Source organism: Vicia villosa, linkage group LG3, assembly GCF_029867415.1.
Source record: "Vicia villosa cultivar HV-30 ecotype Madison, WI linkage group LG3, Vvil1.0, whole genome shotgun sequence".
NCBI classification, from domain to species: Eukaryota; Viridiplantae; Streptophyta; class Magnoliopsida; order Fabales; family Fabaceae; genus Vicia; species Vicia villosa.
In genome coordinates, this window is record NC_081182.1 from 27,188,670 (window position 1) to 27,213,175 (window position 24,506).

The following is a 24,506-nucleotide window of genomic DNA, read 5'->3' on the forward strand; positions in this document are numbered from 1 at the left end:
ATGCACAAATCTCCCAGGATTCAACGAGCTCTTATCGATATGAATAAGAGGTAACATAACAACAAGAAAGAATCTCCAAGATAACGGGAAGATGTGACGAGGAGTAAAAGAAATAAAGAGGTTTTCAGATTCTATGTATCAATATTTTTTCGTTTCTATATCTTGTAAAAAATGGTACAAAAATAGTTATGTAAGAGAGAGAAAAAATGAGTAGAGTGATCTGACTAAGTCAAGTCAAACGAATTAAATTAATTATTTGACCAAGTCAAAATATTATAAATAATAATAATTTAAATTGTAAGAATATATTTCTCAAAATTTATTTATAGCTTTTGATATTTAATCAAACTTTGCAATAACCCTCCATATATTTCAAGAGTTATGAACAAAAGATAAAAAAATTGGATTAACATCATGGATGTGATGCTTCAAACTCGTATAGAAAGCTATATGAACCAATTCTATAATAACAGTACTTAACGCATAATAAAATTGGTGTAGCAAGTTATACGAACCAAAGACACTTGACGTATGTTAGAGGTCCCCCCCCCCCACGTCACACCCCCATAACTCCTGTTTTTGGTGTTATGGTGCACTAATAGGCCGTGTGCGGGTCTGGTTATTTTCATGAGTGCTCAATAGATTTTGCCAAGATCTCATACAAGCGGTCCACTCGACACTCATATAGGTGATTTCATCACGTGTATGCTGCAAATCATACACCACCAATAAAGGATATAAAACATCATTTGCTTAAACTCAAACTGAGCCACAATGATCTCTAGGTAGATAAAACCAACACTTATGGCATTAGGATAAAAAACAACATGGTCTTTGATAATTATCACCCTATCATTAGTAATGCCAATGATATAAGTTTGTGATGTGTCACCCTCTTGTTGCTGAGGGCACAATTGCAAAATATATATTCCGTAGCATCATCTTACTAAAGCCATTTAACCAACCGTAGTAATAACTCATTTTTAGGCATTTTTTTTGTTATTTAGTAAAATACATTTCATCACGGTCAAACCTAACAATCGTAGTAAAAATTATATGGAGTGACACGTTTCGAATCCCAGCACCAACAATTTTTATTTTTCTTTTTTGGTTATAAAATGGTTGTGTCACTTATAATATTATGTTTATATTAAAATTAAAATACATTTCACCCCAATCTAAAGTATAAACCGTTGTGAAATGTACATACATTTCATCACGATCGATTTTATCAACTATGGTCAAAAGTATTACCTATATATAAGCGAAAGTTCTTTCATTCAGTACAGAACAACTGTCTCTCTCATAAAACAAAATCCTAACATATTTCTCACGCCTTATTCTACTATCCATTCACTACTAAAAATAAGACATTTGGTTTCAAGATTTTACATCAGGTATTAAAATAATTGATGTGAAAAATATTTGTCAAAGGATTTTACATCAGGTATTTAACTCAAATGATGGGAAAAAAATTTGATTTAGTGATTTTACATCAAACATTTAACTCAAATGATGGGAAAAATAACGCGGTGGCAAACTTGTAATTAAAACAAAAATGGGTTATAAGGTCTTTTACATCGGTGCTAACACTAACCGATGGGAAAAATTTGCTAACTGGGCTTTTACATCGGCCCATATTTGCACCGATGGGAAAAGTGCCCTTAGTTGGTACTTGCTTACATCAGCCCATGTATACACCGATGGGAAAAGTTTGCTAACTGGGCTTTTACATCGGCCCAAATTTGCACCGATGGAAAAATCCCTCCTTTTCACTAAAACCCTAGCCCCCTTTCCACTTAAACTCAGACATTTCTTTTTTCTTCTTTCTTCACCCGCGCGACAGCTCTCAGCCGTGACCGTCAAACGCCGCACAGATCGCTGCCGTCTGAACCCGCGACCAACCCGCGACCATTGTGACCGTTCTCCTCTATAACTGAACCCGCTCGCTGCTGAACCCGCAACGGCCGCAACCGTTCGCTGCTGAACCCGCGACCAACCAACCACCACCACACGCCGACGTATCTATCTTCTCCGGTATGTTTTTTGTAAACCAAAGATATTTCTGTCAATGTTTTCTGTAATGGATTTCAATTCCTTGTGTTGTACCAGCATACATGATTCAAGTGTAAGCTCTTTGTATGGTTGAGTGAATGAAAAGACTAACCAATTTCTCTCTTTCTGATAAATTCTGGGTGAGTTAGAAACCTTTATTCTCTTTGCTTTATTATTATTTCCACAGATAATTATAAATAGTAAAATGTTATATTATCTTCTCCGACATTATTTTTTGTCGTATTCAATTTTTTTATTGTTTATATCCTTTTTAATTGTGCTATAGATTGTTTGCCAATTAAAATGTTATAATTCTTCTGCATTGTTTTTGTGTTAAAAGATAGACGATGTTAAAATGGAGGAAAAACAAAGTACAAATTATAATATTCTAGCAATTATTTATGGACTGAACACTGCCGTTTTCCTTCATCTGAGTTAAACAAGTGGGTTTTAAGACAGTGCCTATAACCATTACAAAAAGAAGTGATGATGCATATATTCGCAAACTATGCACCATTGTAGAATCTGTCATTTGAAATAGTTGTCTATTTGTTTAAAGGTATAAATGTTATTGTAATAATATTTCCTCCCCAATATAGTATTATTTTCTTTTCTCAGCAAAACTGTTATTAACCATAAAAATTCTTTAATATTTTATCCATAGTACATAAGTATTTTTAGCTTATTCTATTATGCTATGAAACAGAGTGAATGAATTTGAGCGGGCGGAACTTAGAAGTTGTCTTGTTTTAAAATACTTGAACAATGGCTTCATTCCATTATGCTCTTTTATATCCAAATAGTAGTAACATGTTGCATATTTCTATTAGATTCTACCTTTTGGATCAGATAAGTTGAAGCAACACATTAAATCTAACAAAATATTTTTTAGATTCAGCTCTATTAGAAGCTCACTGTGATTCCATTTCATTCGCTTTTGTGACATTGTTATTGCTTTTTTGTAGGATTAAATGTCGCATATGTTGAGTACTTGATTCAGTTTACATCAGAGTAATTTGCTGAGGATATTGTTGAGGTACACCTCTATTTACCGATAAAGCTTATGAACTGTAACTAGAAATTTGCTAACTATTTTCATGGATTCCAATCTTATTGTTTTGTTTTGTCTATTTGTCTTTGACATGATTCCAATCTTATATATATATTAATTATGTGTGTGTATGTGTGTGCGCTACAAAATGAATATTATACATAAACTATATTTAGAATTGATTCTAAGTGTTAAAAGACTACTTGAGTGAGCCTAAAGTGTTGTCCCTCATTCAAAGTTAAAGGAAGGTGCACATTTTGAGTTCATACAAATTTCACCAATTTGTAAATGGCAATAGAAAAAAGGCTATTACATGGCTTAGGCCCAGTGTAAGTGTGATGTAAATTATAATTCTATATTTAATTTTATGATAATTATTCACTAATTATGTCTTTCATTTGTAGACAAGGAAACAACATAACTCTAATGATTGTGGATACTATGTGATGAAAAATATGTTGGATATTGTCTCTGCCAATATAACTGAATCTTGGATGCAGGTAATAAAATAACTTTAATTTGTTATTTACTTTGCGTTTTGCAACTTAATGTGTGACACAAGAAGATTTGTATGATTTGCGACTCCGTTGGACAAAATGTTTCTTTGAGTTATGTAAAGATTAACTTTATGTTTCTCGTGGATGCATGTTGGTTTTCAAGTGCGCGAAAGGATTTAAATGGTTGGATATTTGTTATGTTATTATTTTGTAGTAGTAAACCGTGTGTAAACCTTTCTTATCATTTTGTACACTTGTGATCATAGATTAATACTTTTGTATATTTTGACGAATATATATATATATATATATATATATATATATATATATATATATATATATATATATATATATATATATATATATATATATATATATATATATATATCTTAGCTATTTGGTGCAATTAAATATGGTATGTGTGTTGTGGGAAAAATATGCAAAATAGCGACCTAACTTTTGGTTTGTGTGGTATTTGAATCTAATATGGAAAATTAGGTACAAAATAAATTACAGGTTAAAATAGGAAAAAATAGGAAAAAACGGCCATTATATTCTTAAAAGCAGTAAACATATTACACCGGGCATTATTAAAACCGATGTAAAAGCAGGTCTATTACATCGGGCAAAGCTGAAAATTGATGTAAAAGCAGGTCTATTACATCAGGTGTATATGAAAACCGATGTAAAATATGGCTCATATTTTTTTAATAAATAAATTGCATTATTTTTCACATCTGACATCTGATTCAACCGATGTGGTATATTAATTTTTACATCGGACCTTGAACCGATGTAAAATGTCCTAGACTTATTACATCGCCTGGCTTTACATCGGGCCCAAGGCCGATGTAAAAAGTACTTTTCGCCCGATGTAAAAAGTAGTTTCTGCACTAGTGATTAGAGGTTGCGCGCATATAATTTCTTCACAAAACTCCAACATATCTTCTTCAACTCTTATGGATCAAAGAAAGGTGTTACACAAAACTCACTTCTTTGACTTTCTCTTCACATTTCAGGTACGTGAGATGTTTTCACCTTTTAAGTTATAAGTTGTGATATTTTTTATGTTTTTGTTGAGATATGTTGTGTGTTGTCATTTTTGTATAAATTTGTTGTTGTTGTTTGTGCTATTGTGATTGTTATTGTATAGGTATATTGATGTTTTTGTTTAACTCATATATGTTGTTGTTTGTAGTATTGTGAATGCTATTGTTTAGGTATGTTGATGGTTTTTTTTTGGGTTACAAAATGAGTGTGTCACTTATAATCTTATATTTATGTTAGAATTAAAATACCTTTCACTCCAGTCTAAAGTAGAAACTGTTGTAAAACGCAGTTACATTTCTTCACGGTCGATTTTATCAACCGTGGTGAAAAGTATTACCTATATATAAGCAAAAGTTCTCTCCTTCAGTACAGAACAACCGTCTTTCTCAAAAAACAAAATCCTAACATATGTCTCACACCTTATCCTAATCTCTATTAGTGGTTGCATAACATTTCTTTACTTAACTCCAACATGTCTTTTTTGACTCCTATGGATCAATGAAAGGCGTTACACAAAACTCATTTCTTTGACTTTCTCTTCACATTTCAGGTACGTGAGACATTTCCACCTTTTATGATATAAGTTGTGATATTTTTTTATATTTTTTTGTTGGGATTTTTTTTATTGAGCTATGTTGTATGTTGTTATTTTTGTATAGATTTGTTGTTGTTTGTGTTAGTGTGAATGTTATTGTGTAGGTATATTGATGTTTTGTTTAGCTTATATATGTTGTTGTTTGTGTTATTATGAATGTTATTGTTTAAGTATATTAATGTTTTTGTTTATCTCATATATGTTGTTGTTTGTGTTATTGTGAGTATTTTTTTTATAAATGTTGTATGTTGTTTCTAAGGTATGTTATTGTTTAAATATAAGTTATTGTGAATGTTGTATTGTTGAAGTTTTTATTGAGGTATGTTAAGGCTAAATATAAGTATCACAAAAAGTTGTTTGACGGATTATCAAACGTTAGGGAATATCACTTACGCATACATATGAATATATGTGTTCCACATAATATTGATATATAATTGGATAAAGGAAAACCATTTCTTACCGTTAAAACCATGCAAGGTAAACAATAGAATAGTATTGAAACTTATGGTGCTGAAAATGCTTGGAAGCAACTTGCACATGCAATTATTTTGTCTGTATATACGCTTTTAATAGCGGATCATATTTATTTTAAGAGATACCAAACTTTTTGCTACGAGTATTTCAATTTTCTTGTAAATATATAATAAAAATGAATATAATCAAGGTGTACGATTCTAATGAGATTAACAACTATGAAGTATTTGGAAAATATTCAAGAAAAAATGGTCATTATTTCTCCCATGTCCACTACATGCAATAAAAAAGGGTATATTGTCACTGTTCATTATTTTGACGCAAATTAGATGTTACAAAGTCAACTCTTTAGATAATTATATTTTATTCTAATGATAATTTGATTGCATAATACTTATACTATTTTGATTCCATAATATTTATACTAGTCATTTAAGAGTGATATTACAATATTTTTAATAATAGTTTGATGACATATTACTTTTAGTGATTTTCAGTGATGGTTGAGGAAAAAAAAAGGTCTACCTGCAAAATACTATGATGCCAAAGTAAGAGATAGAACAAAGGTACAACAGAAAGTATGAAGTTTTGGGCAAATTTCGGATTACCTTGCCCTCTGGGCCTATAGGGCTATTTATAATGTTCTCATTGGTGTTAGACTAGGTCGTCCTATATTTGTGGGTCTGGGCGTAATTCTAGGGCCCAAAATATAGGAAACCATTGAACAGGTATTGGTTATCCGAGCAAGGGGAACTAGCCGTTGGCAGAGACAAATACCTAGCGTGCTCGGACAACCCTATGTTATGGGGGACCCACTAATTAGCCGTGCTCGATCGACGGGGAGATTCGTCCTCTACTTGCTCCATGAAGTGGGCCAATGCTTATTGGGCCTCTTCACATTTATGAGTGGATTTGGTCAATTAAGATAATTGGGCTAGTCCAAAACAGTTGCTTATTAGGCTGCAACACCTTAAAAAAAGAATGTCTGAAGAAACAATCAAACAATTACAAATTTCTTGCATTAAGAACTTGTTTTTAGGTTTCCCAACTATATATAACTCCAATTACAAGATGTTTGATGTTGTCATTTTTTATGAATATGTATTTAGTAAATTAAGTTAATGTGAAACTCAATACACTTGTGAGTTGGCAAGCTTACAAGGGAATTTTGTATAAGATATTTGTGTGAAATTGTTCAATTCTATCACTAAGTGTTTTATAGCATTAGTTATTCCAGTGCCAATAAATGTTTTTTTGTAAAGAAACATGTGGTCTATAATAAAATAAAATAAAATAAAGAAACACATAATTAAAGTTTCAATAAACAAGAAGATTAAATCATTTCATGAATTGATAAAAAAATGAAGGGATAATAGCTATTTTACCCCCTGCCATATTAGCGAGGTTTGAAAAAACCCCCTGTAAAAAAAAAATTAGATTTCATCCCTAACATATTCAGATTCATGCATATTGGCCCCTCCCCCCAACCAGTCACCAGACTCTTCATTATTTTAATAATTTTTTGAGTTTTTTTAGTAGCACACATGGATTAGATGATGAGTTGGCACAGTAATTGAAATTAGTCACGGTAAAAAAATTTCATGAGTTAACAAACCCTAATCCCAAACCGAATACCCTAAAACAAATTAGGTTATCTTCTTCTTCTCCTTTCTTCCACAGCAGCCCGAGAAAGTCATCTTCTTCTTCTTATAAGAAAGCTCGATCTTCTTCTTTCTACTAGCAAAACCCTCGATCTTCCTTTGCCGTATTCCCGCCGTTGCGTTCTCATCTTCGTCTTCATGGAAGAAAGCTCAAACACAAGCATCCTCTCTAATGGAAGAACAAGACCCAAATGTGGACACGATCTCCCAATGAAAATGTTTATTTCCAAATCCAAAGCAAATCCAGGGAGAAAATACTGGAAGTGCAAGCACTGGGGGGTTAGATTCATTAGCTTTCCAATTTTCTATTTCTTCTACTTATACTGATTTCCAGCTATTTGGAACATAACTGTATCATGTGTTTGCAGAAAGAGGAGGATTGCGAGCTGTTTCTATGGGATGATGAGTATTTTGGAGTGGACGTTTCAAAGGAAGATCGTTTGGTCTGTACGTGCGAGACTGAGGCTCACCAGATTAAGATGCTCACGAAGGAGATGGAAGACTTGAAGATTACTATTGACAACACTAGAAAAGTAGTGAAATTTGTGATATCAATAGTTGCTTGTTACTGGGTGTTTTATGTTATAGGCTTAGGAAGAATGTAAGGATATCTGTTATAGGCTTTGGAAGAATGTAAGGATATCTGTTATAGGCTTAGGAAGAATGTAAGAAACATGATGTATGAATGTCGTGTAACTCAAATTTCTAATGTAAATCAATGTTGCTCAATGTTATTTCAGATTGTTGTGAATCAAGCTTAATTTATATGATAGCTTAATTTCAGCTTGTTGTGAATGAAGCTTAATTTTCAGCTTGTTGTGAATGAAGCTTAATTTGTTTCTGATCTATAACAGACTGCTATAGTGTATTACTTTTTGATGGGTACTATTATAATAAAACAAAACCATATGGTATGCCATATCAAAATAACAGACTGCTATAAAACAAAACCATATGGTATGCCATATCAAAATAACAGACTGCTATAATGCCATAGACTGCTATTGTTTCTGATCTATAAGATTCCTGCTATAAAACAAAACCATATGGTATGCCATATCAAAATACCATATCAGAATACCATAATGCCATAATACACACCTGGCAGTCAATGTTTATCTTAGTTTAGTTTAGTATAGTTTTCAAAGTAATAAACTCTACCAACTTATCTATGGAATGCAGAAACAATTGAACCACATATCAAAATACCATAATGCCATATGGTATGCCATAACAGACTGCTATAGCAGTTGCATTACAATGATCAATAACACTATAATATTCATAACAGTTGCATTACAATGATCATTACATGTTCATTACAAAAAGAGGCTTAGAAACCTTACAGCATCTATTACATATTCATTGCAAACAGTCACCAAAAACAATGAATTCCCCTAATAACATGTTCATTACAAAATATCATTGGGACAGATTTCTTTCAATTAGAGGTCCTTAAAGTTACAAAATAGGAGACAAATAAACTACTGAGTCATTCTTCTTGCAATGTCCTCCCATTTTTCTGATGCATCATCCATCACCAATGGTGCATTTGAAGTTGAGCCAGGCCCACTAATTTGCCTTGAATTCTTCAAAATCTTAATCCTTTCACTAACCCTTTTCCTCTCAGGCTTGTTAACAGGTCCCTTTTTCTTTTCTCTTTTTGCAACAGATGCAGTAGACTTAGGTTGATCAACTGCTATGGTTGTTGTTTCAGCTTGAACATGTGATGCAGGGACTGGATTGACTGCTGCAGCTTGAACATGTGTAGAGGGTGTGGGATTGCAGACTTGTGATAATTCTTCTTGTTGCAGCATAGCTTCAATTACAACATCTATTTCAGGATCATCATAATTCTCAGTAGGTGCAGCTTCCTCATTTCCAATAGGTGCAGTTGCAGCTTCATCATTTTCAGCAGGGAGATCTCTATTATTTCCAGCAGGTGCAGCTTTGGCTCTTGGTGCCTTTCTCTGAAAATCATGCAATTTATTATAAGCAACCAAGTGTTTACAACAAGTTAATAAATTGAGTAAATGTATTTAGTGCTTTACCTTTCTCTTTAGTGCATTAGGGTTTTGTTCCTTGCTTTTGCATTTCCTTGAGTTATGCCCAAACTGATCACACTTGGTGCATCTATATGAAATACCAGGCCTTCTCATTCTTGAACCAGACTCATCTTGTTCCCTATACCTTAACTTCTTTGGCCTACCAGGTCCTTTCTTAAACAAAGGTGGCAGCATATCTTCCACATCTACTGATGGCCACATTTCCATCCCATTGATGGGGCTCACATTATGTTCATAACACTTTTGATATGCCTCTCTAGTATAGCACTCGTCTACATATTACTCTGGATTCAAACTTTGATAACTCATGGCAGACACAGCATGCATACATGGTATACCCACTAGTTCCCAAAAACAACATGAACATGTTTTTTTCCCAAGATCAACTATAAACTGTTGGCCATTGAATGGGTGATGCACCTGCCAGATGTCACCCATACTCCAAGTAGGGAGCCATTGACCACTCATTGAGACTTCCTTGTCTAGTCTCTTCCTAGGCATTGGCATAATATTGTGATTCCACTTGCCTAGCTTTTCTAAATTATTAACAATCCTATTCATCAAGTAGTTTCTAATCCACTCACACATTGTGAGGATAGGTTTGTCCCTAACTTGCAAGATTGTACTGTTAAATGATTCACTTAAATTGTTCATCAATACATCACACTTTGGATAAAAAGAGAAAGAATGCTTACACCACAATCTGGTTGGAACACCCATAAGCCATTCCCATGCCTTCTTGTCAAGGGCCTTCAACTCAATCATCTTTTTCTCCCAGGCTTGAAAATATGTTGCTTTAGCAGCTCCCATTAAGAGATCCCTAATTGCTGCACCACCACCAAACTTTTTCTTAAAATTTGCATAAAGATGTCTAAGACAAATTCTATGCTCAATCTGCTCAAACATTTCCTCAAACACTGCTACCAGGCCCTGTAAGTAGTGGATTAGTCAGGAAAAGAAAGAACAATATACAAGAAGTAAGAAAATAAAGATTTATAAAAGAGCAAACCTTTTGTTGATCTGATATAAACACATATTTCCTCTCTACACCAACATCTTCCATAAGTAATTGCAAGAACCATCTCCAGCTTTCTTTTGATTCAGTCTCCACAACTCCAAAAGCCAATGGATAATACTGGTCATTTGGATCCCTAGCCACAGCTACTAAGAGTTGACCTCCATACTTTGATTTAAGACGACATCCATCCACACCAATGAAAGGCCTACAGCCATTAACAAATCCCTTCTTGCATCCATTCAAGCAAAAGTAAAACTTAGCAAATCTTGGTTGAATAGTAGGCAGAGGCCTCTCCACATCAATCTTGGTAGTATTCCCAGGACATTGTTTTTTTAGCTCTGCTGCATACCTCCATAACATAGTGTATTGCCTAGTTGCATCTCCTTCAACTATTTCTTCAGCCAAGCATTATGCTCTCCATGCTTTGCCTTTAGTGATACCCACAGCATATTTCATCCTCATTTCAGACATTATTTCAGACACTTTTACCTTTACCACGGGCTTCCTTTTTTCCACCACTAGCTTTGATACCCACTTTGAGTTGGCTGATTTGTTATTTAAAACCCTAGCACAACTATGTGTCCCCACCCATGTTTTTAGTTGGTAAGTGTGTCTGTCACCAACTTTACTACACAAAGCCAAAAAACCACATTTGCCCTTACACTCCACCCTAACCCTATAATTTTCATTTTTTACAAACCTTATCTCTCTTCCATTAAGAACAGACCATTCCCTAATAGCATCTTTAAACTCCACCAAAGAATTAAATTCCATTCCTAACTTGAATTTGAAGTCTTTATTCATCAACTCACTTCTAAACTTTTCATATTTTGGATTCTTTTCATCACCACTATCATCGGGATCAGAACTGTCCAATTCCTCACTACAATAATCAACATCATCTCTTGGGATATTAGTGGGTTTCTTGCTTGAGGTACAACCAAACAGATTAGATGGAACAAATACCTTGACTTTGGGTGATTGTTCAGTCATCTTGCTTTTCTTGCTAGCACATCTCTTGTAACCAACTGAATTGCCATTCACCACAAGCCTTCTACCCTCTATGGAATTGTCTACTTCCACTTCAGCATAATCAACATCAACTTCAGGGCCTGCTTGTTCAACTTCAGGGGCTGCTTATTCTTCCTCGTAACCTTCATTTCCTACTGTTGTTCTCTCTTCTTCACTATCGTCAAACAATTTTCCTTCAACATCACTGTCATCACTGCTGCTGCCATCATTTTCTTGCATAGGGTTACAAACGGTTGGCACAGAAACCTTGCTTACGGTATCCACAACATTGTGTTCAACCCATATATGACCTTCTACGTTATTATCGATACAATGTGTGGCAATTTCCATAGCTTCTTTGTCATCAGTGACGTGGAAGTAACTATCATCAACACCAGGGATCTTCCTCCACAGTCTAAAACCATCTATACCCCAATCTTTAACTAAACTAATAGCTTCAAAGTAGCTCCAAGTATCCAGGTCTTGTTCACGAACAGTAGTTTCGTCCCCACCCTTGTAGAAGATGAACCTTTCACGCACAAATTGACCCCCATGGTGAAATACGACACTGATCGTGGACATTTCTGAATTTTAACATAAACAAATCGCATTAGGGACCACAAAATTGGTTTGGGACCACAAAATTGGTTTGGGACCACAACAGAATTAAAAAATGTTCAGAACAACTCAATCTTTTAACGCACACAAAAACAAGGTTTAAAAATAAATTTACCTTAGGAACGGAAGATCGTCTGTGCCTTGCTTCAAATATCGATTTGCAGGTGGTTGATGTGGAAGATGAACATTTAGGTTTAACGTTAACAAGCTGCGAATGATTGTTTTAGGGTTTTCGGATTGAGATTAAGGTTTGTCATCTAATCCAATTTTTTTACCGCGACTGATTTCAATTACCGTGCCAACTCATCATCTAATCCATGTGTGCTACTAAAAAAACTCAAAAAATTATTAAAATAATGAAGATTCTGGTGACTGGTTGGGGGGAGGGGCCAATATGCATGAATCTGAATATGTTAGGGATGGAATCTAATTTTTTTTTTACAGGGGGTTTTTTCAAACCTCGCTAATATGGCAGGGGGTAAAATAGCTATTATCCCAAAAATGAAAAATTACATGTTGGAAAATTTTAATAAATATTGGAGTGTAATTCATAAAATGGTGGGGATGGTATTCTTTTAGATCCTAGATACAAACAAGTTTGCTTGAATATTATTATGCAACGTTGTATGAGAATGATTCTAATGACCAAGTTCATTTAATCCGATAATTCTAGTATTATGTATTAGAAGTTGGTTATGGAGTGTTGAGAATACTTATAAATTTTAAAGCTATTCATTTGAATTTAAATATCTTTGAAATAGCTTATAATTTCAACACATTTTAAATAATCATTGTTTACATTGCACTATTTGATATTGATAAGCGATTTGAATTTTAAAGAAGACGGATAAAATACTATTTTACTTACACACATGGAGATCTGGGTCAGACTCCTCTTCATTCTGGTTCAATCATTGAACTTCATTTGATTCATTAGACACTACTATATTTTATCTTACCTTATCAAAATGGATCGTCAGGGTCTGCAACTGTGATCTTCTATGAATTGGGGGGTGTATCTGCAAGGTGCTCAAATGTTAAAGTAAGAATGAGAGCAAGGAGAGCAAGTGCATAATAGGTGTGAAGGAGTGAATAATGAATACTTGAACCTCTAATAAAAGAGGGTATTTATAGTCCTCAGTGCAGGGCCAAGATTTCCTAATTAGGCCGGATCTATTGGAGGCCCACTTGCTAGAAAACTGCCAGAAACCTACGTGGTAGAGCTGATTCAGCAAGTGACTCACATTCTGGATGAGTGTAGCGTAGGGTTCGGAGAGGCTTCACTACAAAAAAATGGGAAATTGTGGCGGTTAAAAAAGTACAATTGTGGCGGTTTTGACCACCTTAATTAACGAAAATGACGTTTTATTTAAACGTCGTAAATTTGGCTGCCACTAAGAAAAAAATGGCGGTTTCATGTAAAACGCCTCACAAACCGCCGTAATATACTCAACATCAAATGGCGATTTTGTTTTGTTAATAACGGCTGTTTAAACCACCAGAATCTTCACTATTTTTCTAAAATAAATAGTATATTAAGGCGTTTATAACGGCCATAATCTGCATATTTTTCTCAAAAAAAATTATGCATCAGTCCCTCGTTGCCCATCATATATCATATCCAAATATTTTTTAGTAAATATAAAATAGTATATCAATGAAAATAAAAAAATCAACAATTTAATTGGGATAATAGAAACAAATATGTATTTAATACCTGATTTTATATCAAATTTCCTCTAAAAAATACAAATAATCATGGTATATGGGCATGCTGTCTCATAACTATGCACATGACAATATATAGATGGCAATGTATAATTTGTATTTTTGCCACAACTTTTGAAGGCTTTCTCCTCATAGGTTCAACAAATGATCCTTTTTTTCCACAATAAGTACAAGAGTAACCGATGCGAGACACTAACCAAAATACAAGAGTAACTGACACGAGACACTACCCGGTGAACTTGAAATGATATGTTCCTTCACTCCATTCATGTGTAGTGTTAATGATGTACAGAAACAAAACATGATGTAGTCAATTGAGTACCTAGCAAACAAGAGTATACAAATCAATTCAACATAAATTCAAAGGAAAAAGGAACTTATCATGACATTCTTTAAACCCAACAAAATATAACCTTCTGCCTTATAGGAAATAAATTAAAGTCGTGTATCCGTTACCATAATTTAGTTGTATTTAATGCAGGAACATGGACATGATTTAGTATCTACCAACATAATAAACTCGTGTATACGTTATTATGAGCATGTTGAAATAACGACACTCAATATATCTTCTAGCAAAAGTATAGTCTAAATAAACAAGAAATGTAATTAACCTTTAACGCATAACATAAATAAAATAGTATAGGCTATTACTTTGGCCAGAGAAATCAATGCTTTCTCCTCAAGCTCTCAAGCAGCCTCCTTTCTTCATAATTGAAAAGTGAAGTCTCATGAGCAACCTTATGTCTTCTTTCATCTCGAAGCTGCAAAATATCATGGCAATCAACATATTAATTCAATTATGATGCCATAATTTTCTACAGTGTAACTCACAAAACCATTTGATTAGAGTTTGTCCAATTTATAACTAAATCTTATTTTGGCTTATGCTATACGCAGATTCATGAATTAAATTATAGTTTTGAACTTCTAATTGGCTTCTTATCCTAGCACAAACTACATATAATTAGACATATTTTCTATGTTAATGACAAAATCTTTCACTTCTATGACGTTTTAGGAGAGTAATATAAAAGAACTTTAGATTGTCACTTCTATGACGACCGTAATTTACACGTTTTTTTGTAGTGTTACTATACAGAGATCACAACAATGTTTGTTAACTAATTTAATGAGAATATTTGTTAGTATACATATAAGGTGTTGTTACCCACAAATTTACTGTTAGGCCCATCTGGCTAGAGAAATGGGTTGGCAGTTTCATTTGTACCATCAGTTGGGGACACAAGCATCACATCAATTCCTCTATAAACAACTTATTTGTAGTCAAGACTTCTTGTCTTATATGTAGTTGTTAATGGATCATCAGAATCTTTAAGAAGCTCAACAGCTTCATTCAGTTGCAGTTTAGTAATTGGTCACAACTATAATTTAGTAATTAGTCACATCCTTTCAGAGTTGAGGATATTGAATTAAGTTATTTATCAAACCAAAATTACACACAAAAAACCACAAGTTAGATTATGCGTACCAGTTATATTATTGTCATGGAGCATCAACTTAAAGACCTGGACCTGCAAAAATTCATTACATAAACAAAACAAGCTTAAAAAATAATAACCAATAAAATAAAACACTTGGATGAACAGAATAGAAAAGATGAAACTATTAAGGACGTGCAAGTTGAGGGAGTCAATATTGAAGGTAGCATCGAAGTAGTAGTTGTAGACGTGGTCTGGGGCATCAACTTGAATATCGGTATGAGCCAGAAGTGTCATTTCAGAGTTGTTAATGATGGAACCGTTCTTCAGCTATTTGGAAGCCATAGGAATTTATTGGTACCATTTTTAGATTTTAATTCTAAAACCCCATTAGGATATAAATAGGAAGAACAATTCAACCGCTCCAATTCATTTTTTCATATGTTAGTCGTTTTCTTTGACCTCTATGCATGAGAAAGGTGATAAATAAGATAATATTTCAATAATTTTCCTCTGTTTTATTACACCAAAATATAATTAAATAACAATTTTTAGTAAGACAATTTGCCATAGGGTCTGCCAAAAAACCATTATGGCTGCAACCACCAAAGACTTGTGAACTTGGTGAGATAAAAAATACCTATTGTGAACCAGAATTCATTCCAATTAAACCAATTGACCCACTATTTCGATTTAGAACTAGTTGAACACCTAGAATAAGATTCCCTATTGATTTACAACCTATGTTTGACAATCAAAGTGTGGATGGTCATTGTATAGAGAGCTAAAATTTTAAATTTTTTTCTCACTACTATGAATAATGCTTTCCATAACAAACTAACTTATACATGTTTCATATGCACAAGGTTAAATTATGAGATAAATCTAATGAAATAGATGGTCACCTAAACCTAGATGAAGCTTATGGTGACAAGTAATGGTGGTCAATTAAGTGGTAGTAAAATAAATAAAGTAGTGTCAATGAAAATTTCAGCTACATATTATCATGGCAGATAGAAAAGAAAAAATAGCATAAAAAGAATGTACAAGTTACCAGTTTGAGCCTTAGAGCATGGAAGCAAAAGACACTCGCCTGTCACCAATTCATACATGGTTGTGACATTTTGAAGAATTCCGATTTTCGTATGTGTTGAGACAATTACCTATTAATGAACAAGCATCACATTCATTTATGCATGACTATTTCATAATAAGAATAGGCTGTTGATTTTGAGAATAAAAACAAATTGATTGTATTAAAAGAACTTACAATGTCAAATAAATCTCGCAAAAATGGTTAGAGAATATTACTCCTTGTATCAAGCCTGTAGGTAGGCCACAACATCAGAAATGCAAAAGTTCACAAACATACTTCTCACTTCCAAGCATATAAATTTAAGAAATGCAAAACGAAACATTAGCTTATCCATGTACATACATATAATGTACAAATCTAAAATCTAAGGTTATCTTGTAATGTACATATAATTTCTACTGAACCTCAAGTGATGTCAGGACGATGTTACTCAGAAGAATTGAATATCGGACTACAAGTACAGTATATCAACACCAAGAGTTCAACAAGAAATTTATGCCCAATGACAGTTATATCTCTAAAATGCACTATAGTAAGCCATTTCCTCTTAAAGCTACATAATATATGTTTTGATTTGTGGGTGATGAAGTCAGATGGATGAAATTTGGTTTGTACATGTGGCATGAATGAGTAAATATTAAACATAAACTAAACAATCAAAACCAAATAAGTATTAAAAGAAATTTGGGTGGAGGTACTTCAACAGTGCATCATAGTGGGCAATTTGCTACCAAAGTCACTAAGATGCGCCAACGTGTGATTCTAATAATAATTCAAGCAAATTGGAATTAAAAGTCATTATAATATAATCATAAATTAGAAATTAGTTTTAAAATAGAAAATCAAACTAGATAAACATATAATATGAAACATTTAAGATTTTTAATATATAAATTGTCAATATCAATCCGGTCATATGGTAAGCTATTTAGCTGAATTCCGAAATAGGTTGGAACTGCAACCTTGCAAGTCCAGGTGTGACCCCTTTATAAAAAAATGTATCCCCCTTTTGAGAAACTTTAATTTTGGCACCTCTTTTGTCAGAGCCTCAACAAGGTGTATCTAGACATAAAGTACTCCATAGATAAAACATAACTAAAAGTGAAATTGAAAACATAAAAAATATTTCAAGGTTACCATTTTCATAATATATAACACAATAAACATTCTAAGGGACATAAGTAGAAGGAATCTCAAAAACTTTAATAAAGACTTACACTATGTTTTCAATTTAGTAATATTCTAACATAAATTGTACATAAAGTGATTGCAAATAAACACCGTGAAAAAAACTAATAAAATTGATAACTAGAATTTATTTGAACAAGAGTAACTAACAAGTTTACCTCCAACCAAAAGTGGAATACTTCCATCACTCATTCTGAACAAGACATTGATCATCAATAGAAACAGATAGTGCCAAAGCACTCTTTCAGATCCAAGACGAGATTTAGAGTTAGATGCTCCAAAGCTTACATCTTGGGTAGTTAAAGAACCGTAAAGAATTCCAACACCACGTTCATAGACTTCAACATGGAATTTATCAACAAAACCACTATGTTATTTGTTTCTTAATTTGAAATTAGGAGAATGAAGCATCAATAACAAAATCGTTAACATTTGATACAATTTTTGGCAACATTCAATAAGAATTTATTAACATTCGATAAGAAAATAATCAAACCAAATGGTTAAGATTCGGTAACAATACATGATATATGTATATTTAAAAAGACAAGAGTTGAGAGACAAAAGAGAAGCCCTAGTTTTACCTCAGAAATTTGTGGAAGAAAAGATTGGCGGAGAGGAGGAATAGAGAAGAAGAATGCTAGTGATGGAGCGAGTGAAACGAAAAAGGAACAAAATAAATATAAAGTGAACAAGAAGAGAAGAAGGATGAAATTGAAGATACTGGGGTAAATTTGGGAAAGGGAAAAGTGAGAATGGGAAAGGGAAAATCGTGAATCGGAAAGTTATAGGGTTCGATGATTTTTGTTGAAACAATGGTTTCTTTTTATGAGATAAGAGTTTTTATTTTTGTTAAATAATAATAATAATAATAATAATAATAATAATAATAAAACATGTAAAAATTTAATAATTACGATGACGTGTGGGAGAGAATGGGTGTTGATATGAAATGAATTTAAAAAATAACTTAAGTAAATAACGGCGGTTGACACCGCCACTGTTTTACTAACATTACGTCGTTTCTAATAACCTTCGCAATTTAAAGTAAATAGTGACACTTTTATCAAACGCCATAATTAAACCGCCATAATTTATGCATTTTTTTTGTAGTGCTTGCCCGAATCCCTCGCAAGAGAGTTTGACCACATGCTTTTCGTGTAGCATGTGGGTTGAATCCATAACGGTCATAAAGGGGAGTGACAGCAATTGGGCCTGAAGGGCAATCTGGGCTTGCTCGTCCCATACCAGAACAATTTCGTTTGTGCAATTCAGTGACCTTACCATCACAATTAAAGATTTCTACTCTATGATGCACCCATACTACATTTTGTACACTTAGCTTTCTCACTATATCATCAGTAAGCTCAAGAATAAGAATTTTAAATTAAACCCCAACATTGAGGACATCTTTGTTTGGGCGAACCACATCAACGAAAAACTACATCATTAAAAGCGGCTGGCTACATGTGATTACTCCAAAATAAAGAAGGTCCAATTACTCACAACATATAATCCCGGTATTGAATTTGGAAGCTATGTCTCTAAAAAAAGATTAAATTCCTATTTTGGCTTGCTTATCACAACTTTGTTCATACTCTTTCTCTAATCCATCATACGAACATGATAATGTCTACTTCTTGTACCAGATGCGACCCAAAAGATGAGTCGTTCCTTTATTATGTTCGAGTTATTATGTTCGAGAATCCAATGCTTCAAAAAATCTTTGGTTTAACCTTGAATTCCCTCATACATATATTTTCTCGAACCACGATACTAATTTATGACTTATAAACTAAAGCTCTAACAATCAATAAGCACTCTTTTCTAAGACCACTTGCAATGAGGGTGTTGAATAATTTTTTCAATTGTGAATGCTTTCAATGGTGTGTTGAATGAGATGTTGAATATGATGTGGATTAATTGGTGTTGAATATATTCAACATGTTGACTGAGAAGTGAGTGGAGACCACATGATATACTTTGCAAAATCTTATTGGTTATTTTGATTATTTAAATTTTTATTTCATTATAATTATTTGGAATAATTATTTTATAATAAATTAATTAATTAATTTATTTTTATTTTCACTAAAATTCATAATTTTTTGTCTATAAATAGATATTTAATTCATTTGATTTGGACACAAAAAGATCGACTTTCCTCTCTCTAGTTTTTTTATTTAGCCTCCAAAAAATTATTGTTTATAGTTCTAAACATCTTTTCAGTGAAATGGATCCCAACAATAGCCCTTTTAACACCCAAAATTCTACTAATTACACTTAACAATCCAAAATTAAAAAAATAAAATTAAAATAAGTTATTAAATTAAAAAAAATTAAAATAAATTATTTAACACTTAGTTATTTTAATTTAATTTCAATCGATAATTGTTATTAATATATAATCAAAAAACAAAAATATAAAAGAAAATAAAAATATGAAATAAAAGTGGTAAGATATAGTGTTGAATTTGCAGTTGCAGGGGATCAAACCGTGGTTCTCCCTATTGGACCAACTAACGATTGATAGAGTGTTGAATTTTATTAAACATAATCATTGGAGCGAATAAAAGTTGAATAAAGAGTAATGCTATTTATTAGCAAAGAATTTGAACAAGAAACATAATATACATGTGTCATTAATATAGTGAATCATGGAGTAATTGTGACTTGTGATAAAGAATGGTGGAGATTTATTATTACTTTTCACATTATCTTTTCTCTTCAACATAGAAAATATTTATTAATAAGAAAAAGTGAAAATAAGAGAGAAAAGATAATGTAAAAAGTAAAAAAAAAAAAAAAAAAAAAAAAAAAAAAAGAAAAAGAAAGAAAGGGTGTTGAATCAAGAAAACGACGGAATCATGAGATATTGAGATAGGGGGTTACTGTCATTGTTGCATTTCTTTTGTTTGGCTTGGTGACAAAAGTATTTTCCATTAATTAAACTCAAAAGTCAAAACCTAATTCAACGGTTCTTTTTTAGTGCAACTTATTTTTCGTACCCAATGGATTTTTGTTTCTTCTAATCTAACGAAAAAACCCTAATTATTCTTCAAAAAGAAAAAAAAAACCCTAATTCAATAAATCGGAGCAGTGAGCGACTGAGAGTATAACCGGCGGGATACTTAAACGGCCGTAGATGGCGGATCCCTATTACCCATACCCAACTTCCGCCCCTTCCGACGGAGGTACTCTCTCTTCTCCTTTTTCTCCATCAAAATTATTCCTTTTTAATTCTCACCCCCTCGAAATCTCTACTTTCTTAACGACTCTCATTGAAACTCTAGTTTACACAATTGAAAGATTCAATTTTTATACTTGGGGTAATTTTCATGATTCAACAATTAAACAGGTTGAAAAGAGTTACATAGAAGTTTTAATTAAACCTAGAAAAGAAAGCATGTTTTTGACTGTTTTTTTTCCCCCTGATTCTGTCAGCAAACTTTGCTAGAAGTAGCTATGCCGGTTACATTCCATCCGAGGCACCATCATTGGCGTCTCCTCGTCCTAAATCGACTGAATTTCCCGGTTACGGAACAGATTACCTGCATAAAGATGTAAAATTTTAATCACTGTTGATTGATTTTAAATGGAATTGTAGATGTATTTTTTTAAGGTATTCATGTGGGCTACTTGCAGGTAAGTTTGTTTCGGACGGAGCCATATGGTGTTGATGATACCAGGGGATCTAGAGTTCACTCCGAACCTAATGTTGCAGATTATTCTCCTCTTGAAGATCCTAAATTAAGTACGAAAAGAGATACTCTGTTGGGTGTTGATCCAGGCATTCCTGATGCAGTTGCGAACAATGAAAGATCAGTCTCTAAAAGCAGTTATGATGCCCTCCCAGTTTCAGCTGCAGAATCGAATATTTTGTTTGTGGGTGGCCTTCCTAAAGATTGTACTAGAAGGGAAGTAGGCCGTATCCTTTGCACCTTCCGTGTGTTCTTGTATGCATTGGTATATCTGTTTTTGATCATTGAGTGTGTGTGGGTAATAACATATAATTGATAAGAAACTGTTGTGAAATTTTAAATTTTGTTGGATTTTTACTATAGGAGATCCCATTTAGCTGTTGTTTGTTTCAAAGTTCAGCAAAAACTTTGAGTGGACAATAATTTGGCTTTTAACAGTTTACGGAAGTGAATTTGTTGGTGTCTCAAATAGCAATAACTGTATTTCAGTGCTCTGTTGACTTGAATCCTTGACCTATCTGCGTAGATCTTTTCCGTCCCTTTATTGGTTATAAGGATATCAAAGTTGTTCACAAGGAGCCAAGACGGGTAAGTGTGTTTATTTAGAATTTCATGCCGATTGTTTAAGAAAATTCCAATATTGTGAGACCCATCAAGCACTATTCTATTAGATTGTGACGTGATAACTGTGTGTTTAGAAACAATATAAGATATTGTTTCTACATCTTCCATGACATTCCTCTAATGATATACTTAGCTAGTACCAGGACTATTTAATATGTTTAGTCGTGGAATGTATTCTACTGGTTGAACACACCATTTCTTTTTGCTTAATTTATTATGGATGTTTAATTGTGTTTTAATCATCAAACATATTGCAGAGTGGGGACAAGGCTATGATATTTTGTTTTGTAGAGTTTACTGAACCCAAATGTGCTCTCACCGCTATGGAAGCTCTGCAAGGTAAATGCTTCTTCTTCTTTGTTGATATAACTGAGTTTGATGTCTACCGACAGGGTCCCCAGGAAAACATATATATAATGCTCGGTACATTATAGGGATTTGTTTGAAAGTTAGGAAACATAAAAGACCTCTAAATAATATGAGATCTGATTATATGATAGATGTATGTCAAAATATAGAGCATTGACACTTACGAGTGCTAACTGCTAATGCAATACAAACTGGTACAAAAGAAACCCCTTAAAAAACAGTTGACCTTTTAATTAAATATATGACATTGCTTTGTATCATATTCATATTTAAATTCAAATATAAATAGAACATGGTGTAAAATGTCTGTGCAATAAGTTGTGCTACAGAAACTGAGACTTTTGTTGATATCTTGTCCATTTAGAATTTCTAAACATAAATAACATCTTCGTCACTCTATGCCTATTTTTTTATTTTAGTCACCAATTTTATCAGCGCATCCTTCAGTATATTTCTGTTAGTTGCTTTATTCCTCTTTTAAATTCTCTGTTAATTGGTGATATGAAACCCAAAATGTGAGCTCGGGTGTGGACTGATATGTCACCTCATTATCTTATTCTTCCCTATTCCTACCCCTTCCCCTCCCTCCCACTATCCCTAAGCCCACCCTGTCCAAAATATGTTGTTCATATCGATTCAGATGGGAGATAATAAGATCCAACACTTGATTTTGACATTTTCATTTCAATGATCTTTCATTTTATAGTGTTACTAATTACTAGTATAGGTTATAACATTTAATTATCTTAGACAACAAAATTATGTACTTAATATGCAAATATGGCAAAATGTGTTTTCCACAAGGTTTCAGTCCTGGACATAAAAGTGTGCACTGATCTGCAATTTGTTACTAAAACAATGTGTGTCTGAACATTGACTTCAGAATGTAGAACAGGTTTTGGACACATTTAGAGGGTGGACGAAAGCTTCTATTCTAGGTTTTTCTTTTGCAATAAATACATACTGATGCTTTGGGGTTTGTTTTTAACCAGAAATTTTTCCTTTAAGATGTATTGTGAAACCTCCTTTTGACCTTGTTTGGCTATGTGCTTTGCAAATGACTGCGCACTGCGCACCTATGAGAGGCCGAGTAAGATTGGATAGGGGTTGTGGGAGTAGGCAAAGAGAAGAGGGATAGGGGTGGGGAGGAGTGATGGGAGGGAGGAGATGACAAATGGGATAAGTTTTAGGTATGTGGCGAGGGCATGTTGATATATTTGGTTTCTTGTTGGTTGTCACAACAGAGAATTTAACAGCGAGACAGATGCATCTAACAAATATATACTAAAGGATGTTTTCGTCAAGTTGATCCATGTCATAGAAAAAGATAGAGGCCTTCCTTTTACCCACTCAACTATTAGAATGTTTTTGAAAAGTATGTTGGTAAAGAAAATGAAATGGTATATTTAGAAGAAAAATAATGTTATTTAAGCTAAATTTAAATTAGTAGATGCATAGTCATGTTATGAATGTGTGGAATTACATACTCACGCGTAGAACTTTATGCAGGCTACAAGTTTGATGATAAAAAACCTGATTCACCAACCTTAAAAATCCAGTTTGCGCACTTTCCTTTCCGTCCGCCAACAGATGATCGACATTAAGATTTTTAGTATGACATACTCACGCTGACTGGTATTGTATTTCATGGTTGAGAAGTTTGATGCTGCTCAGATGAACTCTATCTGATGGAGAAATTTGCTTTTGGATTCAAAATTTTAGAGGCGGCCCGGACGTTGAATCTAGGATTTTTTAATATCTTTTTTTAATATATTTTTTTAATAGAATTTTCATGATCTTGGAAATTAGGCTGTGGCTTTGTTTGTATCTTTTAGTTTTGATTCTTTACAAATCTCACAGCAGTAGGTGTTTGCCGCCCTTTTTTCTTCAAGTAGGGTGTTGTGTATTGTAAAATAAAATGGCCAGTTGTTATTTAACGTGTTCTTGTATCATATTTGGCGTTAAATTCTTTCAAGTAGAATTTATGCAAGAGGTTCAAAGACTCGGGTATCAATTTTTGTCTCTTCGTATTGATCTTGCATGGTGCATTGTAGATTATCATGAATTTTTGTAGGGGTTGTTCTTCCCACCCTTAGTTGCGGAGTCACTGGAATGAATTTCGAAATTGTCCTTTCAACATTTTGGAATTACACCTCCCGACGTCCCTAATGCGTACCAAAACATGTTTTAAGTGACATATTCTTCATTTTGCCAAAAGATAGTTTGGAACTACATCTCCGGACTAATCCTTTCATTGAT

The 24,506-nt window shown here is 33.3% G+C and overlaps 1 protein-coding gene across 1 annotated transcript; it reads left to right on the forward strand.

Annotated features, from left to right (window-relative positions):
* Nucleotides 1-20,508: 20,508 nt before the first annotated feature.
* On the forward strand, nt 20,509-24,261 carry LOC131660768 (uncharacterized). Its single transcript, XM_058930082.1, has 6 exons — nt 20,509-20,747; nt 20,998-21,116; nt 21,199-21,481; nt 21,781-21,842; nt 22,136-22,217; nt 23,757-24,261. The coding sequence occupies exons 1-6, from the start codon at nt 20,699-20,701 to the stop codon at nt 23,849-23,851; spliced, it is 690 nt and encodes a 229-aa protein (XP_058786065.1). The 5' UTR covers nt 20,509-20,698; the 3' UTR covers nt 23,852-24,261.
* The last annotated feature ends 245 nt before the right edge of the window (nt 24,262-24,506 follow it).